At 39.3% G+C, this 25,186-nt stretch overlaps 2 protein-coding genes across 5 annotated transcripts in view; one reads left to right on the forward strand and one right to left on the reverse strand.

Annotated features, from left to right (window-relative positions):
• Positions 1–25,186, reverse strand: part of LOC101901484 (nipped-B protein) — a 436,426-nt gene that overhangs the window by 157,811 nt on the left and 253,429 nt on the right. For all 4 annotated transcript variants that reach the window (XM_059129842.1, XM_059129838.1, XM_059129846.1 and 1 more), the window contains exons 14-16: positions 4,399–4,491; positions 4,010–4,327; positions 3,767–3,942 (exon numbers count right to left, since the gene is read on the reverse strand). In XM_059129842.1, coding sequence (XP_058985825.1) covers positions 3,767–3,942; positions 4,010–4,327; positions 4,399–4,491 — 587 coding nt within the window. The remainder of the gene's footprint in view (positions 1–3,766; positions 3,943–4,009; positions 4,328–4,398; positions 4,492–25,186) is intronic.
• Positions 884–3,498, forward strand: LOC131806009 (52 kDa repressor of the inhibitor of the protein kinase-like). The gene is made up of 2 exons (XM_059129873.1): positions 884–2,264; positions 2,425–3,498. The coding sequence occupies exons 1-2, from the start codon at positions 1,919–1,921 to the stop codon at positions 3,078–3,080; spliced, it is 1,002 nt and encodes a 333-aa protein (XP_058985856.1). The 5' UTR covers positions 884–1,918; the 3' UTR covers positions 3,081–3,498.

The following is a 25,186-nucleotide window of genomic DNA, read 5'->3' on the forward strand; positions in this document are numbered from 1 at the left end:
TCAAGAAAGTTAAAACAGAGATTTTTGATTTTCTCGTGAGGTGAATATAAAAATACATTGATATTAACATTGCAATAGCGTTGGCATCTCTGTTTATTGTGGTGAAATTTTTGTCAAATGAAAAACAAAGAGATCACGGAAAAAACAGTGAAAGGTTTGGTTTTGAAAGCAAGTATAACGCGAGTGTCTTTCAGTTTTCTAATTACAGAGAGCTCACGCAAACAACAACTGCCCTAAAATTGAGTTGGACAATTAAAAAGTCAGAGAGATCTCGCTTTCTCTCTCTCACTCTAGTATTTTGCTTATTGCTGGGCAATCCCGCTCTGCAACGTTGTCGGTTAGTAACAGGTTACAATAATGTTCCTATTCCTATAGGAAAATTATTAAAATATGTTAAAAATGTGTCGATGTGTCGAAAACTCCCTATATGCATACATACAGTTAGTGAACTTATTATTTGCAAACTAATAAAAGCTTTTATAACTTGTGCAAATAACAAAAATTTACATTAATAAAAGAAAGGCATTATTTGTTCACATAACTTAATAAAAAATTGTAAAAAATGCTAAAATTTACAACACTTCAATTATCTTCCTTGCAAATTATTAAAGGCTGGAAAACACACATTTATGTTAATTTTAGCTCAAAATTGAGGAAAATATTAAAAAGATAAGCTTATGTACAAGTAATAAAAAATCCTAAAACAGTAACAATTTCCTACATAAAGATACTTTTACACTGTAAATGTGACAAATCATTTATATTAAAGGTTTACACTTTTCTCATTATTTATGATGTGTTGTTTACAGAATGTTGAGCAGTCATCAGTCCAGACTGCAACAAATGAAGAAATATCTTCAGAGGGTACTTCTGTTTCTTCTCAAACGGGTATTTCTGCCGAAAATCAATGTTTAATTAGTTCTGAAAGAGATATTCATATATTTGACATTGGCCAGTATATTGAAAAACCCATTGACGACACATTAAAACAAAATATTTATCTGAACACATGGACTCCACACTCAACCTTCAATTTTGAAGTACAAACAAAAAATGAAAAAAAAGAAACTTTCAAACTAAATGGTTCGAGAGATTTTCTTGGTTAGCAAGCATATTCAAATTTTGCAAAAGGCGCATTCTGTAAAGTTTGTGTTCTTTTTTTAAAAAAGACGGTTGTGAAAAAGGTAGCCATCAATTTCCCAAATTACTTTTATCTCTACCATTCAAAAATTGGAAAGATGCAATTGAATGTTTCACCACCCACGAGAGCGCCGAATACCACAAAGAGGTCACGATAAAACTCAGACCTTTATATCGACAATGAAGGATCCATCAAAAAGTATCAACTTTATTATGGATAAAAAGACTTCTGAAGTTCTGGCAGAACAAAAATACAAAGTTCGTGTAGTGATTGAAACTATATTGTTATGTGGCAGAGAAGACATCGCCTTAAGAGGAAGTAGAGATTCCGGAACCCTTTCATTAGACAAAAAAAAATCAAAGCTAAGGAAATTTGAGGGCATTGTTGCGGTATAGAGCATCTGGGGATGATATCCTAAAAAAAAGTTTGGAGAATACCCCTAGGAACGCAACATACATAAGTCCCAGGATTCAAAACGAGATAATATTTATTATTGGGTCGTATATTCAGAAATCTATTGTTGATGAAATAAAACGGGCTGTATTCTTTTCAGTTCTTGCTGATGAGTCTACCGATATTTCCGGCAAAGAACAACTCTCACTTTGCATACGATTTTATAATAAGGAGTCGAATAAACTAAAGGAATGTTTCCTCTGTTATGTGGAAGTAGAGGGATTGACGGGGAATGAAATATCTACAGTTATAATAAACAAAATTGTAAGCTTGGGATTGGATCCTGAATTCTTAAGAGGCCAAGAATATGATGGTGCATCAAATATGGCAGGAAATTATAATGGAGTTCAAGCCATAATAAAAACGAAATATCCATCGGCAATTTATATTCACTGCTCCTCCCACATACTTAACTTAAGTTTAAATGCAGCCTCAAAGCTTCCAGATATTCGAAACATTTTTTCAATTATTTCTGAAATTTGTACCTTTTTTCGAAGATCTCCTAAAAGATCAGGTGTATTATCCAAAATGTTTACAGAAGGAAATAAGCCTTCAAAACGGCTACCAAACTTTTGCGAAACACGATGGGTGGAACGCCATGACTCTGTTCAGATTTTTAATGAGTCTCTAGAAGAAATTATACAATCGTTGGAAGAACTAGGGGAAAAAGGTAAGATGAAATTTTAATCTACATTTAATAACAATAGTAGAATTTAGACCACACCCTTTTATTTCATATGTCAGTATTTTTACACGTATCCTTCTCTTCTTTATATGCAATGTTTTAAAACTTATATTAAATACATATGTATATGTTCTTATGATTTTAGGCTGCTCTGATGCACTTAGTTTTCATCACAGAATTGTGAAATTTGATTTTTTATTGGGTGTGGCTGTAACATCTCGTCTACTCGAGCTCACCCTGCACTTATCCCAATACCTTCAGACTGTTAACCTGGACATAGTTCAAGCATATGATCATATTCATTTAGTTGTGGGAAAGTTAAAAACTATACGAGAAAATGCTGACGAGGAGTTCCACAAAATATACCTTGAAACAAGAATTATAGCTGAAAAATTTGGAGTTGAAGTATCTGTTCCAAGAAGGGTGGGTACCCAAAAGTACAGATCAAATGTAGCATGTTCGGACTCAGAATCTTATTACAGGATAACATTATTTGCACCTTATTTGGACGAACTCATTGCAAACATGACAAGCAGATTCCTTGAAAATGAAAGTGTCGTTAAAACTTTGTCAAATATTGTACCCTCTAGAGTTGTAAGCTGTTCGTATAACGATTTTCAAGATATGATGAATTTTTATGAAAAAGACTTGAGAAACTGTAAGCGAGAAGTTCTATCAGAGTTGGAATTATGGATCACGATGTGGAAGAGAAAAACGTCCCGAACATCCAATCCTCTTGAAGCAATTGTAGACTGTGATGAAAATCTGCAGAAAGGAGTTTTTCAACATTACGTAGAATAAAAACGTATCTCCGAAACCAAATGCATAGTCAACGATGTTCGTCATTAGCCCTAATGTCGGTATATAAATGTGATGTAAATATAGACGATATTCTAAATATCTTTTTTTCTAAAAATAGGAAGCTAAATATGTTAAACTAAAACATTTTATAAGTAACACTGTATTTAATGATCTCAATGTGTATACTAAGTATACATATAGCTTATATACTGAATATAACTTTTTTTCATTTATTTTTATAAAAATTGAATTAACAGAATTAATAAAATATTAAAATTATAATAAGACTAATTCAAATTTACCTACATATCTTTTAATGGGAAATTGAAGCTAATAATATATTAAGAGTTGCTGAGCATCCCTACATTTCAGGAGTAGGTCAAGTTGACTTTCTTCCATATCGCACAGAGGCTCAACCGCCTTCCCCCCCCCCAAAAAAAAAAAAACGAAATCCTGTGTACGTCCCTGCACTTTACTAAATGTTGTTCGATAACTTTTCCTTCCTTCAAATATTGTGGATGCCTAATAATGAAGTTTTCAGAAACTCCAATGCAAACGACATTAATACAATTTATAAATATTAAAATTAATACAATTTTATAGTATAAATTCATTATAAATTTATTGTAAATTTATAATTTCATGCCAATGACATGATGCTTAGTGGGAAAATGTTTTGAACTTACTTTTGAAAACAATCCCGAATAAGTTTAAAATTTTTTGTTATTTTATTTACGACAGCTCCTAGGCAGGATACACAACTTGATACAACAGCCTGATTTAGAGATACAACTAGTAACATTAAATGTTCTTCCAATGATGCCAAAAAAGTTTCGCTTGCGTTATTTACCAATGGCACAACCTGGAAATAATTTAGATTAAATTATTTTTTCAAAAATATATTTGATAATATCATAAATTCTACTTGCCTTTTCTAGTATGTCCGCAACAGCACATATAAATTTAGGAGCAGTGGATGGATGACACTTTATATTTAAATAAGGCTCTATAGTCATAGCATGCCTAACTAACAGTTGAGGGCGGACCTTGGCTAGCAAATGCAGTGTTGTTATACATCCTAGCATTCGTTCATTGTCGGTATCTTCTAGTTCTATAAGTCTATCTACAAGTCCGTCGGCTAATTGTTGACACGCCAAGATTATTTCAGGAGGAGGTTCGCTATTTTTTTTTACGACGTCTTGAGCATTACCATCCAATTTCAGAATATTTTCTTTAGGTTGAAATATCTGCGTAGAAAAGCATTTACATTTAAATGGGGTTATTTCTCAAGAAGGAATATAGCAGGGTTAATACGTACACTATTTAATAAGCCTTCTAACCAACTCGTCCCGGTGTCATGTGCTGTGTTGACCACATCAATTATCTGGTTAATTTTTCTAAGAATGCCGTGCTAAAATGAAACATAGAGTATGTATTAATTTACAACACAGTATATCAAGAAAGCATAATGTGTAAAGAACTTAAAAACATCAGAACTTGTTTTTATTTGCGGTTTGTTGCAATGAAATGCAACGCTAACGAATTTTTCTACATGTAATTGTAAATTTGTACAAGTAAATCAACGTTAAGTTCAGCCGGAACGAACCTTTAATATCCTCTTATCATAAGGCAAATAAAATCTTACAAGAGTAGCGACATTTAATAGTCAAACAAGTTCTATTTGAAAAACAATCCGTTGAAAAATGTAGCTAAAACATCAAAATCCCGAATATAATGAGCTACCGTTGTATGGGGGCTATAGAAAACCTATAACGACAATGTACTATCACAAGTGGTTTGAACCCAGGAAGTGTTGTTATATGGACGTTATACGAAAACGTGGATCTATGTAGACAACTTTCTGTCCACTTAGAAACCTGTTATTATGAACTCCATATACCGAGCTGGAGAGAATTCCGTCAGAAAATGTGGCTTAAAGGGTCTAAATACCGAATACCGGGAGGTACCGTTGTATAAAATCTACCTGATATCGTGGACCAATATTGTCCATCTTAGAACATGACCTCTCTGCAGAAAAATACACTAATATACACTACTAAAATCTCAAGTTCCTATCTCTAGTCATTTCACTCTAGCGTGATTACAAGAGTCCGAAGGATATGGTTAAATCAACTCAGAATTTTACGCTGATCTCATATATACTATGTACGAGGATATAAAAATATAATGTGACTAATTGCCATTTCTTCTGGTGTTCGAGGAGACGACGACACCGAAAGTGAATGGGAAGAATGGAACATATTATGAAAAAAATCTGGTAACGACGAAAACAGTTACAAGTCGACGACGACGATATACTGATAGGGAAAACTTCATAATGAAAGCAATGCATACTAGAACAATAACAATATGGTTAAGTAGAAAAATATTAATTTACATTGAAGATCAAAAATATTTTTGAATTACAAGAATTGTCGTCGTTTACGACAGGGGAATTAATAAAGGAGGCACACGCATTTCCTTCTATACGTAGATACAGATTGTTCCTGCAACATTAAGACCTTTATTATTATCTTCCTTATTCCAGTGTCCATTTGCGTTAATTTTTTAATCGAACGTTCCCAACGCCAATCATTTCTTACCCCTGCCGACCGAGGTGGCGACCATCCCCATACGTAGGGGTGACGTACACATCATGATCCGCCCCATGATGGGTTATCAGCGTTAGTGATTCCAGCTAAAGGAAATAACTTCATTAGCCGATTAAAATACAGTTATCTAAATAAAATCTATTGATCATTTAAAACAACAATTCTATAAGATTTAATTGTATCTATATACATACTTAAATCTATATAAGAATATAAATAATTGAAGTAAACATTCATTTTCCTGACAATGTCACACATCGCATAATTTGAGCGATGTAAGTCAGTATATAAAAATTGATAGTGTATACTAGTTCTAAAGGGGACATTTATTCTAATCGACGAAATAAAAAAGCAGATGGTACAGTACCGTTTAAAGTTTTTTAACATTATTATATTAAACATAATGCGCCTACTTTTTAATGAAGATAATCGAATTAATTTTAACCTGCTAGTATAAGAGGTTTTTTCTTAATATTTGTTTAATTTATTGAATCTTTCATATATGTATAAGAGGGTAAAACAAAATTATTGTTCCAATTTAAACCCCTTAAAGCAGGAATTGCTTCTGTACGGACTCAATTTTACTGGAATAGAGAGTATATTGAGGTTCCCACACAAAGGAACCATATTTTAATATTGGCCTAACTAGAGACGAATATAGTTGTTTAGTAACATATGGATCAGAAAATTCTTTGGCCCAACGTTTAATAAAACCTAAGACACCGGATGCTTTATTTACCATAGAAATAATATGGTTATTAAATATAATTTGGGGTCCATCAAAAGCCCCAGATCAGAGAAGAAATCTACTGTTGATAACCAATCCCACGGCGGCCGGTTCTATGTACCGGATTGACTCGGAGGTACAATTCTCCGACCAGGGGCCGCCAACCCAGCAATTTCATATTCGTGTTCGTTCATTTTTCTGATGTGTGAGCAACATTACCCGGAATGTTTACTCCGTATTCTCTTGGTCCGAGCCGAGATCGAGACCAACACCGGACCATGGTTCTGCTCCGTTTGACGTAATCGCTTCACCACAGATCGGTTTCGGTGAGATCCAACGGATGCATGGAGTAGGTACATTTCCGGAATTGTTCCGGCTTAAACCGAAGTACAGCGATAGGGACTACATTGCTTCCTGCTGCGTCAATGTAGACCCCATTGAGTCTTCATCTTCGGCGTGCTCATCGTCGTCGCAATATGAGACTCCCCCGCAATCTACTCAACAGCAATTTACGCAGCAGTTGACGCCACACATTGCTGTTCAAGTTCCGGATAATGCGTCATTTCTCCAGTTTAATTGTGATGGTCTCCGAGGTAAGATTAACGAAATCGTAAGCTTCGTGAGTCGGAAGAACATCAAGGTCGCAGCGATCCAGGAAACGAAGCTGAGTACCACCTACAGGCTTCAAAGTTGTGATGGATACAACGTACTGAGGAAGGATCGCTACAGAGGTGAAGGATTAGCGTTCCTATTGCACCACTCTGTCCAGTACAGACCTATCTCGCCTGAGATTGACTCTACCGACCCGTACATGGAATGTACGGGAGTAGTGGAACCGCCGAGGTAGATGTGCTTAACGTGTGCATTCTGCCGATTAAATAGCTGTGTCTCACGTTATATTTTCAATATCAGTTCACTTCTGGTATGCAATAACCGTCTGGTGCTAGGGGATTTTAATGTCCATCATGAATTATGGCATTCCGTCCTAGGTAATGACCAGGGAGGCATGGCGCTGGCTGAGCAAATTGATGGCTCCACGTTTTGCACAGTGAATGAGGACGCGCCCACCAGAATAAGGGGAGACTGCCACAGTTCACCGGAAATTTCCATCGTGTCTTCAGGTCTGACGAGTGACGTAACTTGGCAATCAGCCATTTCTCTAGGCTCAGACCATTAATGTCGCCATCAATAGACAACCCGACTTTATTGACTCTGAACGCCGCACTTTTCTTTACCACGGGAAAGCCAATTGGCAAGAATTCAGGGAATATACCAATGCCCGCTTTAGAGAACTGCCCAATGTGATATGATGTTGCACATGTCATCAGAAGCGCAAAGTCATCCAAAACGCTTCGTCCTGACGGAACCTTAATGGTGATGCTGAAGCAACTGGATGAGCCAGGAGTTGAGTATCCCACAAAGCTTCTCAATCTGTCGTTAACCACCCTGGTAGTTCCCGATGCCTGGAAAATGGGCGGGGTGGTTCCGCTACTGAAGCCAGGCAAGGATGACAGCAAAAGTGATTCATACAGACCGATATCACTTTTGTCACCAGTAGCAAAGACGCTTGAGGTTTTACTCCTCCCCAGCATAAGAGAGTGTTTTCCAGTAGCCGATCATCAACACGGATTTCGAAAATTGCACAGCACAATAACAGCTTTACACGCCATTTCCACACATGTCAGCAGAGGTCTCAACCAGAACAGACCGTATGATAGAACAATTATGGTGGCACTTGATTTATCAAAAGCCTTTGATACAGTCAATCATGCCACACTGTTCGAGGACATTGAGCGCACCACCCTCCGGCCAAGTTTGAAACGTTGGATAGTAAACTACATGTGTGGACGCCAGTCGTACGTGGAATTCAGAAACAAGAAGTCGAGCATCCGTAGAGTTAAACAGGGAGTTCCCCAAGGTGGGGTGATATCTCCGGAACTGTTTAACCTCTACCTTCCTGACATTTCACGCTCTCCAGACGGCATAGAGATTATAACGTACGCAGATGATTTTACGTTCGTGGCGTCCGGACCCATTATTGATGACATTTGCGATCGGTTAAACGCATACCTTGTTGATCTTACCGACTTTTTCACTGCGAGGAACATGAAAATATCCGCCACTAAGTCGACGGACACACTTTTCAACACGTGGACTGCGGAGATGGAGCTATTCTTGAATGTGCAGGTCGATGGTGCTATAATTCCGACCACCAACTACCCCAAAGTATTAGGTGTCACATTCGATAGCCTCTTTAAGTCGTCCGCGCATACCACAGCTATCAGCGACAAGATTAGAAGTAGGAATAAAGTCCTCAAGTCTCTGGCCGGCAGTACTTGGGGAGCTGATAAGGAAATCTTGTTGACCTCTTATAACGCGATAGGCCAGTCTGTGGTATACTATTCGGCTCCGGTGTGGTCCGCTAACGTCAGTACTACGCAGTGGAAAAATGTTCAGTCCTGCCAGAATGCCGACCTTAGAACCGCAACAGGGTGCCTTCTCATGACACCTGTCTCTTATCTCTTACATGAGGAGGCGAAGGTCTTACCGGTGCGACAGCATAACAAAATGCTGTCAATGCAATACCTGCTTGGATGTTAAAGACAAAGCCATTCGAATCACCATCTTGTGGATAGGCAACCTCCGCCCAGGCACGTTAGGAAAGACCTTCATGATCTAGAGAGAGAGGTACAGAGGTATAAGAGAGAGCCTCTATATCACTCTTATGCGGTCTCAGAAGCCATTGAAGGATATAATGTGAATACTGTGCTAGGAGACCATCCCCCTCCCGTCGCATCTGAAGAACGAGGGCTGTCCCGACAAATCCGAGTAGTTTTGGTTCAATTACGATCCGGATGGTGCAGCCGCCTAAATTCCTACTGTCCCGGATTAACAGCGACGTGCAGAACATCTGCCCAGTTTGTGGCACAGGCCCACATGACACGCTGCACCTGTTTCGCTGTCCAGCCAAGCCTACTCACTTAACTCCAGTCTCGTTATGTACACAACATATACAGGTTTTATCCTTTTTGAGAGGCAGAACCTGATTGAATCGAGTCAGAAAAATGGAAACCGAACGAGCACAGATGTATGAGCTGCAACAACAACAACAACTGTTGATAACACATACCCATTTATACAATAATGATTTAATATAGGGTTACATACATTAATACATTACGTACATTAATAATTTAGAGTACTCAATTGAATTTGGTAGATCATTAACAAACAAAAAAAAAAAGCACTGGCCCAGGATGACTTCATTGTGGAAGACCAGATGGAACATCGATTTAGAATGACAACCTTCAAACAAAACTATCTGCGACCTATCGCGCAAATAGGATGAAATCCATAAAACCAAGTTTCTATTAAATCCTATACGTTAAAGTTTGAATAAAAATAACTTATGATTGACTTTATCAAAAGCTTTGATGAAATCGGTATAAATTGTATTAGTTTGTTTGTTGTAAACTAACCCTTTAATTGCCTTATCTTTAATTAAAATTGGATAAGATTAGTAATGGTTGAGAGTCCGCGGAAACCATGTTGAAATGGACTTAGGATAGATTTGACGTTATGAGAAATTACATCAATAATGTTATTGGCTTTCAAGGTAAGTAGAAAACCACTCCCCGAAACATCAATTTAAAAAGTGGTAGAATGAACGCCGAATAGATTAAACAAATCGACGAAGGCTCACTGCAATTTAAGGACAGAGTGCCCTAATACACTTGCAAACTCAAGTTTTAAAAGATCTAGTTAATGAACTCAAAAACCAATTTAATTCCATGAATACTCCGTCAGCATCCGAGGACACCTATGAAGAAATAAAAATTCGAGTCACTATTGGATATGACAGTCTCGATGCCGTTAAATCCCTTCCGGAGTTTGACGGTACAAGAGGTAAATATGCATCTTGGCGGGCTGCAGCAAAGGCTGCACACACATTTCATGAAAACACCGTAGGGTCATCATTGTATAAATTTTTGGAAAAAATATGTAGGATTGCTGTGCAAACTTACTGTGCAAGCGCCATCCAATCAATTTATGACAATAGGGTTAAAAATTTGTTTGTACACAAAACCCACCGGTCGGTTGCAATACATTCTGCTACATTGTTGTTTTGTACACGATCAACCTGAACCGCCAGCCTTCCACCCGTCAAAGTCCACAACAACATCAAAACCGGTTTGCTGTTGCACACACGCCCACATAAATCACGAAAGAAAAAAATGTTATACTCATTTTCACTCTTAAATCAAACTCTTTATCTATTTTGAGTGATTCTGCTCCCACTCTAATTTTTTAAACAGGGGTGACTCAGGAGTGCTTCCACACAAAACAAAAGAGTGAAGAGTAGACTCCGTAAAAAACTCCCGAGTTAAAATGAGAAAATCTGAGCTCTGCATGCAAACGATGTTTTGGCCTCTTTTAATAAGGTCCTCAATTTTAATGCTGGAACTTCAGGGTAATTGCAGGCATTTGGATAAATCGAAAATTCTTTCTATGCTCCCAATTTTGTTACTTTTTCGGGGTGATAATTCTTAGGCATATCGCGATACTAACAACAAAAACTTTCTAACACGAGGGAAACAAGCACACAGCTTGAAGTTTAGTCATTACATTTTATTTCTTCTTCCTTTTTTAATTTTTGTTTTTTTATTCCGGGACAAAGAAAGATTCTCCGAGGACGGCATTAATTTTATAGCGGCTGATAGCATCCGCGACTGCATCGGTAGAATGCCTTTCAGACCTGCCTGATAGGCTTCTTGATCTAGGGGTTCTCTCTTATAGCGTTGGACCTCCCTCTATAGATCGTGTATGTCCTTCCTGACACGCCAGGGTGGGAGTTGTATCCACCATATGATGGTTGGGATGACTCTCACGGTAACACCCAAGCAGGTATTGCAACGAAAACATATGATTATGCTGACGTAAGGGAAGGACTTTCGCCACCTCATGTAGATGGTCCACTGGTGTCATGAGAAGGCAATCAGTCACAGTTCTGAGGTCAGCGTTCTGGATGGTCTGGATGTGCTTCCACTGCGTAGCACTAGTATTCGTGGACCACACTGGAGCCGTATAGTTGACCACAGACCGACCTATCGCGTTATAAGAGGTCATCAAGGTTTCCTTGAGATCTTTATCGCAGACAGAAGATTTTCTAAAAGATTTTAGTTTAATATAATTCGTTGGTTCATCTTTTATTGAGCGAGCTTACTTCTCGTCAATTGTCATGGGAGTTATTTTAAAATAACTACTGGGGAGTATATCCCAGACAAAAATCAAGGGAACTAATAAACTTTTATAAAAACAACAATAATGGGATTAAGCCTAACTATTTTGCAACAACAAAATAGTACGGTATCCTGAACAAACATGCCAAACTGTAGTGTTTATTTCACATCTTAAAATATTTGGTTAATTATACCGTCCAAAACAAATGTTTTTCATCCACATGCCGATTTTAAGAAAATCTTTAATTTTTTGTGTTTCAGAAGTCTGCATCAAAAAATGTATACATAAATATTTAAAAGTAATATTCTTGTTTTAAGAATTATTTAATTTTTCAAAGACTTTGCTAAAAATGTGTTTATTTTAAAACAGTTAGGACTTTAAAATTTGACGTCTCCCCTATTTCATTCTTAAGAAGAATATGCATTGTCTCTCTGCATCTTACAAAATAATAGCTGTTATTATATTCGAAGCTAATATAAATTTCTTTTTACATTCAGTTATTCCTTACAAAATAATAGCTGTTATTATATTCGAAGCTAATATAATTTTTTTTACATTCAGTTATAAAAATTTTAATTTATTTGAGTTTAAAAATAAAGGGCGAACTAAGGCGCACTTATCCTACATAAAATCTCATAAACACCCCCATGTGTAGGTCCGAATTTCATAGGATGTTTAAATATTTATGAGGAACATTGGGCTCAAAAATATTTACTTGTTTTTGTTGAGCAAAACCCTGCTGGGCTAGGTAACTGCCGTGTTGCTTTTTTTTTGCTGCAGAGATGTTTTAATGTTAGGGCTAATTTCAATTTAGTCCCAGCCGTTTTCTGCAAGTTTGTGTTAGCATACGATATTAAGAAAAATTCACTTTCTTAGCTAATTGTTTGCAATGTGCTGATAATTGTTGGCATTGCTCATTGATTGGCAATATTTTTTTGGAACACCTCCTATGTTTCCTATGCCGGTTCGAAATATGTGACTTTATATCATCATGGCTGAACTTCAAATTACTAGCCATTCACCTTCCCGCCATTCACATACCTGACAGGGATATCTGAGCCCGTGACAACACACGTTACCGAAAATAATGTAATGTAATGTAATATCCAAGCAGGTATTGCATTGACAGCATTTTATTATGCTGTCGCACCGGTAAGACCTTCGCCTCCCCATGTAGACGTTCGACAGGTGTCATGAGGAGGCACCACGTTGCGGTTCTAAAGTCGGCGTTCTGGCTAAGTACTAACATTGGCGGAACACATCGATGCCGAAAAGTTTACTACAGACCGGCTTATCGCGGTGTAAGAGAACATTATGTCCTTAAAGATAAATTTAATTAGCAAAGACACAATCCAAGTAGATTTTTTCTCCGGTTCAGAAAGGGTTATAAAAATAAAGGTAATTTAAGTTATATTAGTTTTTAAGACATGTTACTTTTGATCAAATTTCAAAAATTTCCGTACAAATTTCAAATTTACAATGAATTCGCTGAATAAAAACAATTAAAATTTACGTTGAAAATGCTTGAAAACCTTAAATCTACATTTAAACCCAATGTGTCAAATTATAGAGGAATTGCAAACCTAAGCGCCATTCCAAAATTGTTCGAAAAATTAATTACTGCAGTAATTTCACTGAAAATTCAATCTATATTGAGTCCATATCAGCATGGTTTTCGTATTGGTCTTTCAACTACAAGAAATCTTATACAATTTACGTCAACAGTAATAAAAGGATTTGTTCAGCGTAAACAAACTGATATAATTTATACTGATTTTAGTAAAGCTTTTGATAGGGTTAACCATGAACTCCTATTATATAAATTAAATTATATGGGTTTCAACACAAACTTAGTCAAATGGATATCATCTTACTTACAAGATAGATCACAAATAGTTTTGTTTGAAGAGTATCTATCCAAAACGATTAACGTTCCATCGGGTGTTCCGCAAGGAAGTCACCTTGGGCCGGTCCTCCTTCTTTTATTTATCAACAATTTGCCTAATTCCATAAATTACTCGAAATTGTTAATGTACCCAGATGATGTTATACTATTCATTTCCCATAATTGTAATAAACAAGCTAGTTTACTTCAAAACGATTTAGGTAGCCTTTTTCAATGGTGCAGGTTAAATTGTATGGAGTTAAATTTAAGCAAATGTAAGCATATGTGCTTCTCCAGATCTTCTTCTCTAATATTGCAATATAATATTGACGGTCATTCATTATCAACTGTTGTGGTTGTTGTAGCAGCTCATACATCTGTGTTCATTCGGTTTCCATTTTCTGACTCAATTCAATCAGGTTCTGCCTCTAAGTCCAGTTTCAAAAAGGATGCAGCCTGTATGGGTTGTGTACATAACGAGACTGAAGTTAGGTGAGTAGGCTTGGCTGGGCAGCGAAATAGGTCCAGCGTGTCATATGGGCCTGTGCCACATGCTGGGCAGATGTTCTACACGTCGCTGTTAATTCGGGGCCAGTAGGAATTAAGGCGGCTGCACCATCCGGATCGTAATTGAGCCAAAACTACTCGGGTTTGTCGAGGCAGCTCTCGTTCTTCAGCTGCGACGGGAGGGGGATGGTCTCCTAGCACAGTATTCACTCTATATCCTTCAATGGGTTCTGAGACCGTATTAGAGTGAATACTAATCAGTCCCGCTTGATAGGCCTGTCGATCTAGAGGCTCTCTCTTATACCTCTCTCTCTAGGTCATGAAGGTCTTTCCTAACGTGCCTGGGTGGAGGTTGCCTATCCACAAGATGGTGATTCGAATGGCTTTGTCTTTAACATCCAAGCAGGTATTGCATTGACAGCATTTTGTTATGCTGTCGCACCGGTAAGACCTTCGCCTCCTCATGTAGGAGATCAGAGACAGGTGTCATGAGAAGGCACCCTGTTGCGGTTCTAAGGTCGGCATTCTGGCAGGACTGAACATTTTTCCACTGCGTAGCACTGACGTTAGCGGACCACACCGGAGCCGAATAGTGTACCACAGACCGGCCTATCGCGTTGTAAGAGGTCAACAAGGTTTCCTTATCAGCTCCCCAAGTACTGCCGGCCAGAGACTTGAGGACCTTGTTCCTACTTCTAATCTTGTCGCAGATAGCTGTGGTATGCGCGGACGACGAATGTGACCCCTAATACCTTGGGGTAGTTGGTGATCGGAATAATAGCACCATCGACCTGCACATTCAAGAATAGCCCCATCTCCGCAGTCCACGTGGTGAAAAGTGTGTCCGTCGATTTAGTGGCGGATATTTTCATGTTCCTCGCAGTGAAAAAGTCGGTAAGATCAACAAGGTATGCGTTTAACCGATCGCGTAAAATCATCTGCGTACGTTATAATCTCTATGCCGTCTGGAGGGCGTGAAATGTCAGAAAGGTAGAGGTTAAACAGTTCCGGAGATATCACCCCACCTTGGGGAACTCCCTGTTTAACTCTACGGATGCTCGACTTCTTGTTTCTGAATTCCACGTACGACTGGCGTCCACACATGTAGTTTACTATCCAACGTTTCAAACTTGGCCGGAGGGTGGTGCGCTCAATGTCCTCGAACAGTGTGGCATGATTGACTGTATCAAAGGCTTTCGATAAATCAAGTGCCACCATAACTGTTCTATCTCACGGCCTGTTCTGGTTGAGACCTCTGCTGACATGTGTGGAAATGGCGTGTAAAGCTGTTGTTGTGCTGTGCAATTTTCGAAATCCGTGTTGATGAACGGCTACTGGAAAACACTCTCTTATGCTGGGGAGGAGTAAAGCCTCAAGCGTCTTTGCTACTGGTGACAAAAGTGATATCGGTCTGTATGAATCACTTTTGCTGGCATCCTTGCCTGGCTTTAGTGCCCATGCCCATTTTCCGACATCGGGAACTAATAGGGTGGCTAACGACAGATTGAGAAGTTTCGTGAAATACTCAACTCCTGGTTCTTCCAGTTGCTTCAACATCACCATTGAGATTCCGTCAGGACCAAGCGCTTTGGATGACTTTGCGCTTTTGATGACCTGTGCAACATCTGCCAGCATAAATTGTGGTGGTACCTCCTCGGCTGGAAGGGATCGTACACGGCGTAGGATCATTCTCTTCGCCCTGTCACACTCGGGGTGCTCTACAAACTGCCGGTTAAAATAACACGCGCACCTTTTCGGATGTCACTTCTACGCCGTTGAATGAGACAGATGTCCGATTGTCCTTTTTCCCAGGGTTTGAGAGCGACTTAACCGTTGCCCACAATTTACTCGTTCCACTAGCCACTTTTTCCGCTTATGCTCACCTTCTAACCTGTTTACCTTCAGAGTAAGTTCCCTGACTCTGGGGGTATATAGCGTGCGGCTTCAGCTCTGATGATGTCCCGGAAACACCTATCTGCTACCTGAACCTCAGATGGGTTGGGCTGTTCTCTGAAGCGTCGATTGGTATATTCTCTGAATTCTTTCCAGTTGGCTTCCCCATGGTTAAGGAAAGTTCGGTGTTCAGAGTCTATGAAGTGGCGTGATCTGTCGATGGCGACAATAATAGGTAGGTGGTCTGTGATGAGGTCGATTCCTAACCTCATCACAAAGCGATGTAACTAACGAAAGAAAAAGAAAACGCCGCGAGATGATCTTTCTCGATCCGTGGCTGGAAGGGAACTCAATTTATTTACAACATATTCTTAACACTAAAGCTTACATCTAATACATTAACATATGCATTTTATTTACTAATGCACGCTGTGCATTAACGCACACAATACGTTGCGGGAGAAAACGAAACGTACCTAATTTGTGATCGACTCTTTCTTATCTTCTATTTATGGCCGTGACATTTATTACATTATTTATTACCGACCATAAACCTAGCATATGGAAAACACATGCATCTTAAGTGTTTTCTTTATTTAACTAATTTACATAATGAGAATAGAATTTAAAGAAGAACATTCAACACACAAACTATTTTTACAACATGTACAGTTTCTACAAAACTAAACATACTCCCGGCCTTAAAAGATCCTAATCTTTTAACAAACATAGATCGATCGATTCTAATTTTTTTAAAAATGATATAAAATAAACATAATTTTCTTAATATTAAGAATTGAATAAAACTGTGCTAAAGTTATATCTTATTTTTTAATTAATTTCTAACGTAATAATAAACCCCGAAGTATGCTACTTGAAACTAGGTAATTGCACCCATGACATCCACCAACCACTTGAAGTCGGGATCTCTCCGCCAGCGATGACCAGATACCTGGGATATTTTTAAATCCTTGCCATGATTTAATGACAAATCTTCTGCATGGATACGTCGTTTACTCATACCCATGTTGTTATGTTCTACACGACTTCTGAACCATCCCGGGCGTTCCCGACGTAAATTATCAATCTTGTCTTTATGTCCATCGCTAATACAATGCTTGGCCAGGGTTTCACTTTCTTCTTCATCGGGAGGAGCAAACACAGGATTCTTGTGTTCCTGTAAATTCCTTGTTGGCAGCCCTTCTTCAATTTTAATTTTTCTCGTTATTTTTCCTTCGACTCGCGGAACATCAAGGCGATCGTTTTCATTTTTTCTTTCGACAGCTTCTAAGTCCTCAACTACCTTTTGATGAGGCCCTAAACTACCTTTAACATTATCAACATGCTTCTTCATGTTCACCTTTTCAGGTGCTATTCTTGAAATGTTCCCACTTCTCACTATGCGGTAACAAATTCTAAGAAAATGGTAATGACTTGTGTAGTCATCCTGTTTTCCAACTACATCCAAATACCGCACGTATTGTGACGATAATGTTTGAAATTTTCTATCGATGTTTTCTATTTTTGAGAAATAACATCTTCTAATCTCCTCCCAAAAATCAAATAAAGCATCGATAAGTTTAACCGTTATCCCAATGTCTGGCGGCTGTGAATGGAACAGTAAGGCATTTTTCCCACACTGTTCCGATGAACTTAAGCTGTTCACCTCAGCTAAATAATCGATATCTAAACGTGGTATTTTTATGGGCACAAAAACACCTATGCCGTTTAGAACTCTCTCGATATCTTTAGTCGCATAGCACACTCCCAAGGCGTCTATGTAATCCGAGTATGTAAATTTTTTCATACGATGGAGTTCCCTCTCGTTATCTAAATATTCCTTTCTTGCTTCTGTAAAGGAACTACCTAATTTGGTACATTTTTCCCTAGCTTCCTCAGTTACACCACACAGAGCAATTTTTTCCATTTCTAAATAAAGTGACACAATATACTCGCCCAACATCCTTTGATGTTGAATGAAGTCTACAAAATTCATATTGACGAAATATATGTGCACTCAAAAAATAAACGAATAAACTAATCACTTTTTTCTACACGTCTATTGCGTTAGTATATGGAGAGATAGATCGACAGAATCTTTCACTGCTACCTATCATGTCTCCTTTTACACAACTAAAAGATCTAACACTATCTTTGCTTCAACAGTGCACCTTTTACGTCGCTACAACAAATAAGCCTAACACACTTCACTACTACGAAAATGCGCGCCTATCACGTCATTTATTTCGCATAAACTAATATTTTCTCGGACACTGAAAATATAGCCTATCGAATAACTTCACTATCTACACGCGATACTATCACATCGGGGTCACCAAATGTTGAGGTCGACTCCTAACCTCATCACAAAGCGATGTAACTAACGAAAGAAAAAGAAAACGCCGCGAGATGATCTTTCTCGTTCCGTGGCTGGAAGGGAACTCAATTTATTTACAACATATTCTTAACACTAAAGCTTACATCTAATACATTAACATATGCATTTTATTTACTAATGCACGCTGTGCATTAACGCACACAATACGTTGCGGGAGAAAACGAAACGTACCTAATTTGTGATCGACTCTTTCTTATCTTCTATTTATGGCCGTGACATTTATTACATTATTTATTACCGACCATAAACCTAGCATATGGAAAACACATGCATCTTAAGTGTTTTCTTTATTTAACTAATTTACATAATGAGAATAGAATTTAAAGAAGAACATTCAACACACAAACTATTTTTACAACATGTACAGTTTCTACAAAACTAAACAGTCTGAGCATAAAGAAATGAATGTTTGCGCCACCATACGTCACTCGTCAGAACTGAAGACACGATAGTTATTTCCGGCGAACTCCTTATTCTGGTGGGCGCGTCCTCATTCACTGTGCAAAACGTGGAGCTATCGATATGCTCATCAGCCAACGCTATGACTCTTTGGTCATTACCTAGAACGGAATACCATAGTTCATGATGGGCATTGAAATCCCCTAGCACCAGACGGTTATTGTCTACCAGTAGTGAACTGATATTAGGCATATAGCGTGGGCACAACTATTTAAGGGCGGAATGTACACGTTGAGCACCTCTACCTCGGCGGGTCCACACTTGACCGCTACCCCCATACATTCCATGTACGGGTCACTAGAGTCAAGCTCAGGCGAGATAGGACTGTAGTGGACAGAGGGTGCAATAGGAACGCTAATCCTCCACCTCCACCTCTGGAGCGATCCTTCCTCAGTACGTTGTATCCATCACAACTTTGAAGCCTGTAGGTGGTACTCAGCTTCGTTTCCTGGATCGCTGCGACCTTGATGTTTTTCCGACTCACAAAGCTTACAATTTCGTTAATCTTACCTATGAGACCATCACAATTAAACTGGAGAAATGATGCATTATCCGGAACCTGAACAGCAATGTGTGGCGTCCACTTCTGCGAAGATTGCGGGGGAGTCTCATAATGCGACGACTGGGGTCTACATTGACGCAGCAGGAAGCAATGTAGTCCCTATCGCTATACTCCTGTATCCGGTTTAAGCCGTAACAATTCCGGAAATGCACCCACTTCATGCATCCGTTGCATCTCACCGAAACCGATCTGTGGTGGATGCGATTACGACAAACACAGACCCTTGGTCCGGGGTTGGTCTCGATCTCGGCTCGGACCAAGAGAATACGGAGCAAACATTTCGGGTAATGTTGCTCACACATCAGAAAAATGGACGAACACGAACATGTTTTTGCTGGGTTGGCGGCCCCTGGTCGGAGAAATGTGCCTCCGAGTCAATCCGGTAAATAGAACCGGCCGCCGTGGGATTGATTATCAACTGTAGAAATGTGCCTCCGAGTCAATTCGGTACATAGAACCGGCCGCCGTGGGATTGATTATCAACTATAGATTCATTTGTTGATTTTGGCCTCTTGATGGATCCAAAACTAAATTTTAATAGCCATGTAATAACAATGGTAAATAAAGAAAATGGTGTTTTAGGTTTTGTTAAGCGGTGGGCCAAATAATCTTCTGATCCATATATAACAAAACAGTTATTTAGGTCTCTTGTTAGACCAATATTAGAATACGGTTCTGTTGTATGGGATCCTCAATATGCAATATACTCAGATAAAATAGAATCCGTTCAAAAACAAATTCCGTTTTTTGCCTTACGAGGTTTACATTGGAACAGTGATTTTGTTTTGCCTTCTTATGCTAGCAGGCTAAAATTAATTAGATTGCCTACACTTAAGAGCAGAAGTATTATGTTGAATTCCATATTTGTACTAAAAATATTAAATGGTAATATATCTTCAGATTTCCTAATCTCATCTATTAGAATTAATGTTCCGTTTAAATCTAGCAGATACTAGCAATTATTATATATTGATTTTTACCGCAAGAATTATTCAATGGGCGAACCTCTTCGTAAAATGTGTGTTGACTTTAATTCTGTGTACTGTAATGTAGATTTTGGTATGAGTTTAGAAGTTATTAAATCTAGAATAATTTTATTTTTAAACAATTAAAATACATGTTTTATTATTTGACAAGCTAGCTGATGAATTAGATTCTGTAGCTGGTTTTCAATTTCTTACTAAATTCCCATTATGATGCAAAGCATGATGTTTACGCGATTCCTGCGTAAAGGGAGGTCGCCCCCTCCGTCGACAGGGGTGGGAATGTGAGGCGTGGGAACGTTCGAAAAAAAAAGTATTAAACATGAAGCGGGGTTAAGGCTGTGCACAAATGAAAGGTCTCGAGGAGTATTTCCCGAATTTAGGGACCTTATATGCAAAAAGAATTTCAAATTTGGGAATTTTTCGAATTTTCTGAAGAATTATTGCTCAATTTTAGGGAAATTGCAGATAAAAGGGACTACAGAACGGCAATAATCCCACGGGTTCTACGATACCAGATTGACCCGAAACAATAAGATCCCAGTTTCGGCCAGCGGCTGCCAACCCAGTATGTACATATTTGTGTTTGTTTATTTTTCTGCATTGGGAGCAGCATATCCCGGAATGCTTGCTCCGGATTTTATTGGTCCGTGCCGGGATTGAGGAAAACCCCGGACCTTGGTTCTGCTCGGTTTGTCAAAACGTCATCCACCACAGATCTGTTTCGGTGCGATGTAATGGATGCAGAGAATGGGTGCACTTCAAGAACTGTTCCGGACTAAGGCGTTTGCGAGACTACAGCGAAAGTGATTATGTTGCGACTTGCTGCACTTTCCTTAACCATGGGAAAGCTCACTGGCCAGAGTTCAGAGAATTCACCAACCGCCGCTTCATAGAACTGCCCAACCCTTCTGATGTTCGGGTAGCAGAAAGGATTTTCCGAAACATCATCAAAGCTGCAGCCGCTTGCTATATACCTGCTGGTCGAATACCCGAGATAAGACCAAACTTCCCAGCAGAGGCAGAAGGATTAGCAAACGAGCGTGATGATCTCCGTCGTACCAACCCTATTGATCCTAGAATCAGTGATTTGACAGTGGAAGTCAACCAGTTGGTACAGGAGCATGAGAGCAAAAAGTGGCTAGACCATCTGAAGTGCTGCAACATTGGAACCGATATGAGTAAGCTGTGGGTAACGGTTAAGTCGCTCTCGAACCCTGGAAAAAAGGATGATAGGACCTCAGTCACTTTTAACGACGTAACGGTGACTGAACCGAAGAGGTGCGCGGAATATTTTAACCGACAATTTGTCGAGCATCCCGAGAGCGATAGGGCGAAGCAAAGAGTACTACGTCGTATCAGATAGCGCCCACATAGCGCCCGAAACCTGGAAAATGGGCCGGGTGGTCCCGCTACTGAAGCCAGGCAAGGATGCCAGTAAAGGCGAATCGCACAGGCCGATTTCGCTTTTGTCGCCAGTAGCAAAGACTTTTGAGGCTTTACTTCTCCCCAGCATTAGAGGAAGCTATACAGTTGCCAACCACCAGCACGGATTCCGTCCACAACAACAACAACAGCATTACACGCCATTTCCACACATATTAGTAGAGGACTAAACCAGAACAGGCCGTGTGACAGAACAGTGTTGGTAGCCCTTGACCTATCAAAGGTATTTGATACGGTCAATCATGCCACACTGTTTGAGGACATACAGAGAACTACCCTCCGGCCAAGTTTGAAACGTTAGATAATCAACTATATGTGTGGACGCCAGTCGTACGTGGAATTCTGGAACAAGAAGTCCGAAGCCCGTAGAGTGAAACAGGGAGTTCCCCAAGTTGGGGTGATATCTCCGGAACTGTTTAACCTCTACCTGTCCGGAATTCCTCGCCCTCCAGACGGCATTGAGATCGTAACGTATGCGGATGATTGTACGATCATGGCGTCGGGTCCAGTGGTCGATGACACATGCGAAAGGTTGAACCCCTAACTCACGGAGCTTGCCGCATACTTCCACGCGAGGAATATGAAAATATCCGCCACGAAATCAACGGCCACACTCTTTACCACATGGTCTGCGGAGATGAGAACACATCTGAATGTTCAGGTCGAGGGGAATCTAATACCGACCACGAACTACCCCAAGATTCTTGGGGTCACGTTCGACAGCATGTTCAAGTCGTCAGGAAGGACATACACGATCTAAAGAGGGAGGTCCAACGCTATAAGAGAGAACCCCTAGATCAAGAAGCCTATCAGGCAGGTCTGAGTGGCATTCACACCGATGCAGCCGCGGATGCTATTAGCAGTTATAAAGTGAATGCCGTCCTCGGAGTCCACCCCCCATCCATTGCAGCTGAAGAACGTCAGCTGCCTAGACAAACCAGGGCGGTTTTGGCGCAATTACGTTCAGGATGGTGTAGTCGTCTAAATTCGTATTGAGCACGAATTGATGAAGATGTGCGTGACGCCTGCCCGGCGTGCAATACAGGCCCGCACAATACGCTACACCTTTTTAATTGCTCAGCCAAACCCACCCAACTCACTCCAGAAGATCTCTGGCTCGTTAAAGTAGCCGAATTTCTAAACCTGGAGATGGAACCAGATTAGCAGAACGCAAACACATACATGTACTACTGCTACAACAACAACAACAGAACGGAAACTATGAATGAAGCGGTGTCGAGGGTGGGCACAAATGAAAGGTCTAACTGGAGAAAAAATCAACTTAGTTTGTGTCTTTGCTAATTAAATTTAAATTTATCTAGACGGACATAAGGTCAACAAGGTTTCCGACTTAAAGAATGTGAAGCCTAAGATTTTGGGGAACTACAACACCATTACCTGCGTATTCTAAGATCTCACCTCCACAGTCCATGTGGTGAAAAGTGTGGAAGTCGATTTCGTGGCGCATATTTTCATAATCCTCGCAGTAAGCGTACAACCATCTGTGTACGTTATTATTTCTATGTCATCTGGAGGGCGTGGAATGTCCCCACCTTGGGGAACTCTCTGTTTCACTCTACCGATATTGGACATCTTGTTTCTAATTGGCCGGAACGCGGTGCGCTCAATGTCCTCAAACAGTATGTGACATTAATAAATTCTACATTTAGAAACAGCTAATATTGCATTTCCCATCAATTTGGGAATGTAAACAATAAAACAGATTGCATTGATTTGCTACCAACTTGGGAATTCAAACAATAACGCAGACGCGGATTTTCTAAGTGTTTAAGTGAAAAAACTAATTACGGGATAATAAATTATATTTTTAAATGAAAAAATTAATAAAAAATTGATTACCTAAAATTAAATTAACTGCATTTTTTTCAGATAAAAGAGCTATTCCCACATTGGAATGTCAAATAATTTTCTTGGTTCAAGGAAGCTAAACTGTACAAGAGTTCTACCAAAAGTCTATACCCAACTTTTGTCTTTGATTTTAATTAAAATTGGTTCCATGAACTTAGCCGATGACCCATTATAGTTTCTAACCCCTATACATACTCGATACATTTTTACCAGGCCTGAAAGGAGATCTTGCACGTCTCCTAGGGGTTAAAAGCACGGTTTGCCACAGGCCCTTCATTTATGATTAAAATTGGAACATTAGAAGTTCCGCTCTAATTACACAAATAAAATTCCACACGAAACGCAATACATGGCAAGGAGAAGTTTTCAGCACAGAGATAATCTAGGTTCCCTAACTATTCATAATCCACTATCCTATACAAACGACCTGAGACAATGGAGTATATACATGCTTGCACTCGAATAGGATAAACTACATGAATAGGCTGAAACCAAATTATTTTCAAGAGAAAAGGCCAACGCCAATCGGATTTCGAACTTCTGTTGGTAAAGTACAGCGCAACATTCATTTCGAAGCGATTTATGCACCAAAAGAGATGAGTTATTACGGTCATCCACCAAACAATGCCAGTTAGTTGCCAAAGTGAGTACAATAATCCATAGGATGTTCATGAACACTATCTGCAGATTCCACAGGAAACTGTTGCACTAGCAAATAAACAGGATTAACAAAATGATTTTACCGATTTTCATTTTTTATGAACACATACAGCATCTTCGGACACTTGCTAATATGAAAGTCCAATTGGCCAAGTGTATTTTTTAAATCATTCGAATTTTTAAGTTTTAATATTTTCTTCGAAGGAATTACCACGAATCCAAATTTCACTCAAGATTTTGATTTGACCACCACTATTTGAAAAAGCGGTTAACTATGATCTAAAACAGCATGGAAATTTCTGAAATGAGACTATTCAGAAATTACAGGAAAAACAGACTGCTTACCATAATCGGAAAAGAAGCCCATTCAAAATATGTTAAGAAGGAAAATAAATCTACGTGAAGATTAATAAAAGGACTGGAAAAACTGCCACCTAAATACAAAAACGAAATTGTTTCCTAAAACAGAATCTGGTCAGTAAAGACTAATTCCGACCGAACGGTTGTTGTTGTTGTTGTAGCAGTAGTATATGTGTGTGTTTGTGTTCTGCTAATCTGGTTCCAGCTCCAGGTTTAGAAATTCGGCTACTTTAACGGGCTGTAGCCAGAGATCCTCTGGAGTGAGTTGGGTAGGTTTGGCTGAGCAATTAAAAAGGTGTAGCGTATTGTGCGGGCCTGTATCACACGCCGGGCAGGCGTCACGCACATCTTCATCAATTCGTGCCCAATACGAATTGAGGCGACTACACCATCCTGAACGTAATTGCGCCAAAACTACCCTGGTTTGTCTAGGCAGCTGCCGTTCTTCGGCTGCAATGGATGGGGGGTGGACTCCGAGGACGGCATTCACTTTATAACTGCTAA

This window comes from Musca domestica, unplaced genomic scaffold, assembly GCF_030504385.1.
Source record: "Musca domestica strain aabys unplaced genomic scaffold, Musca_domestica.polishedcontigs.V.1.1 11, whole genome shotgun sequence".
NCBI lineage: Eukaryota > Metazoa > Arthropoda > Insecta > Diptera > Muscidae > Musca > Musca domestica.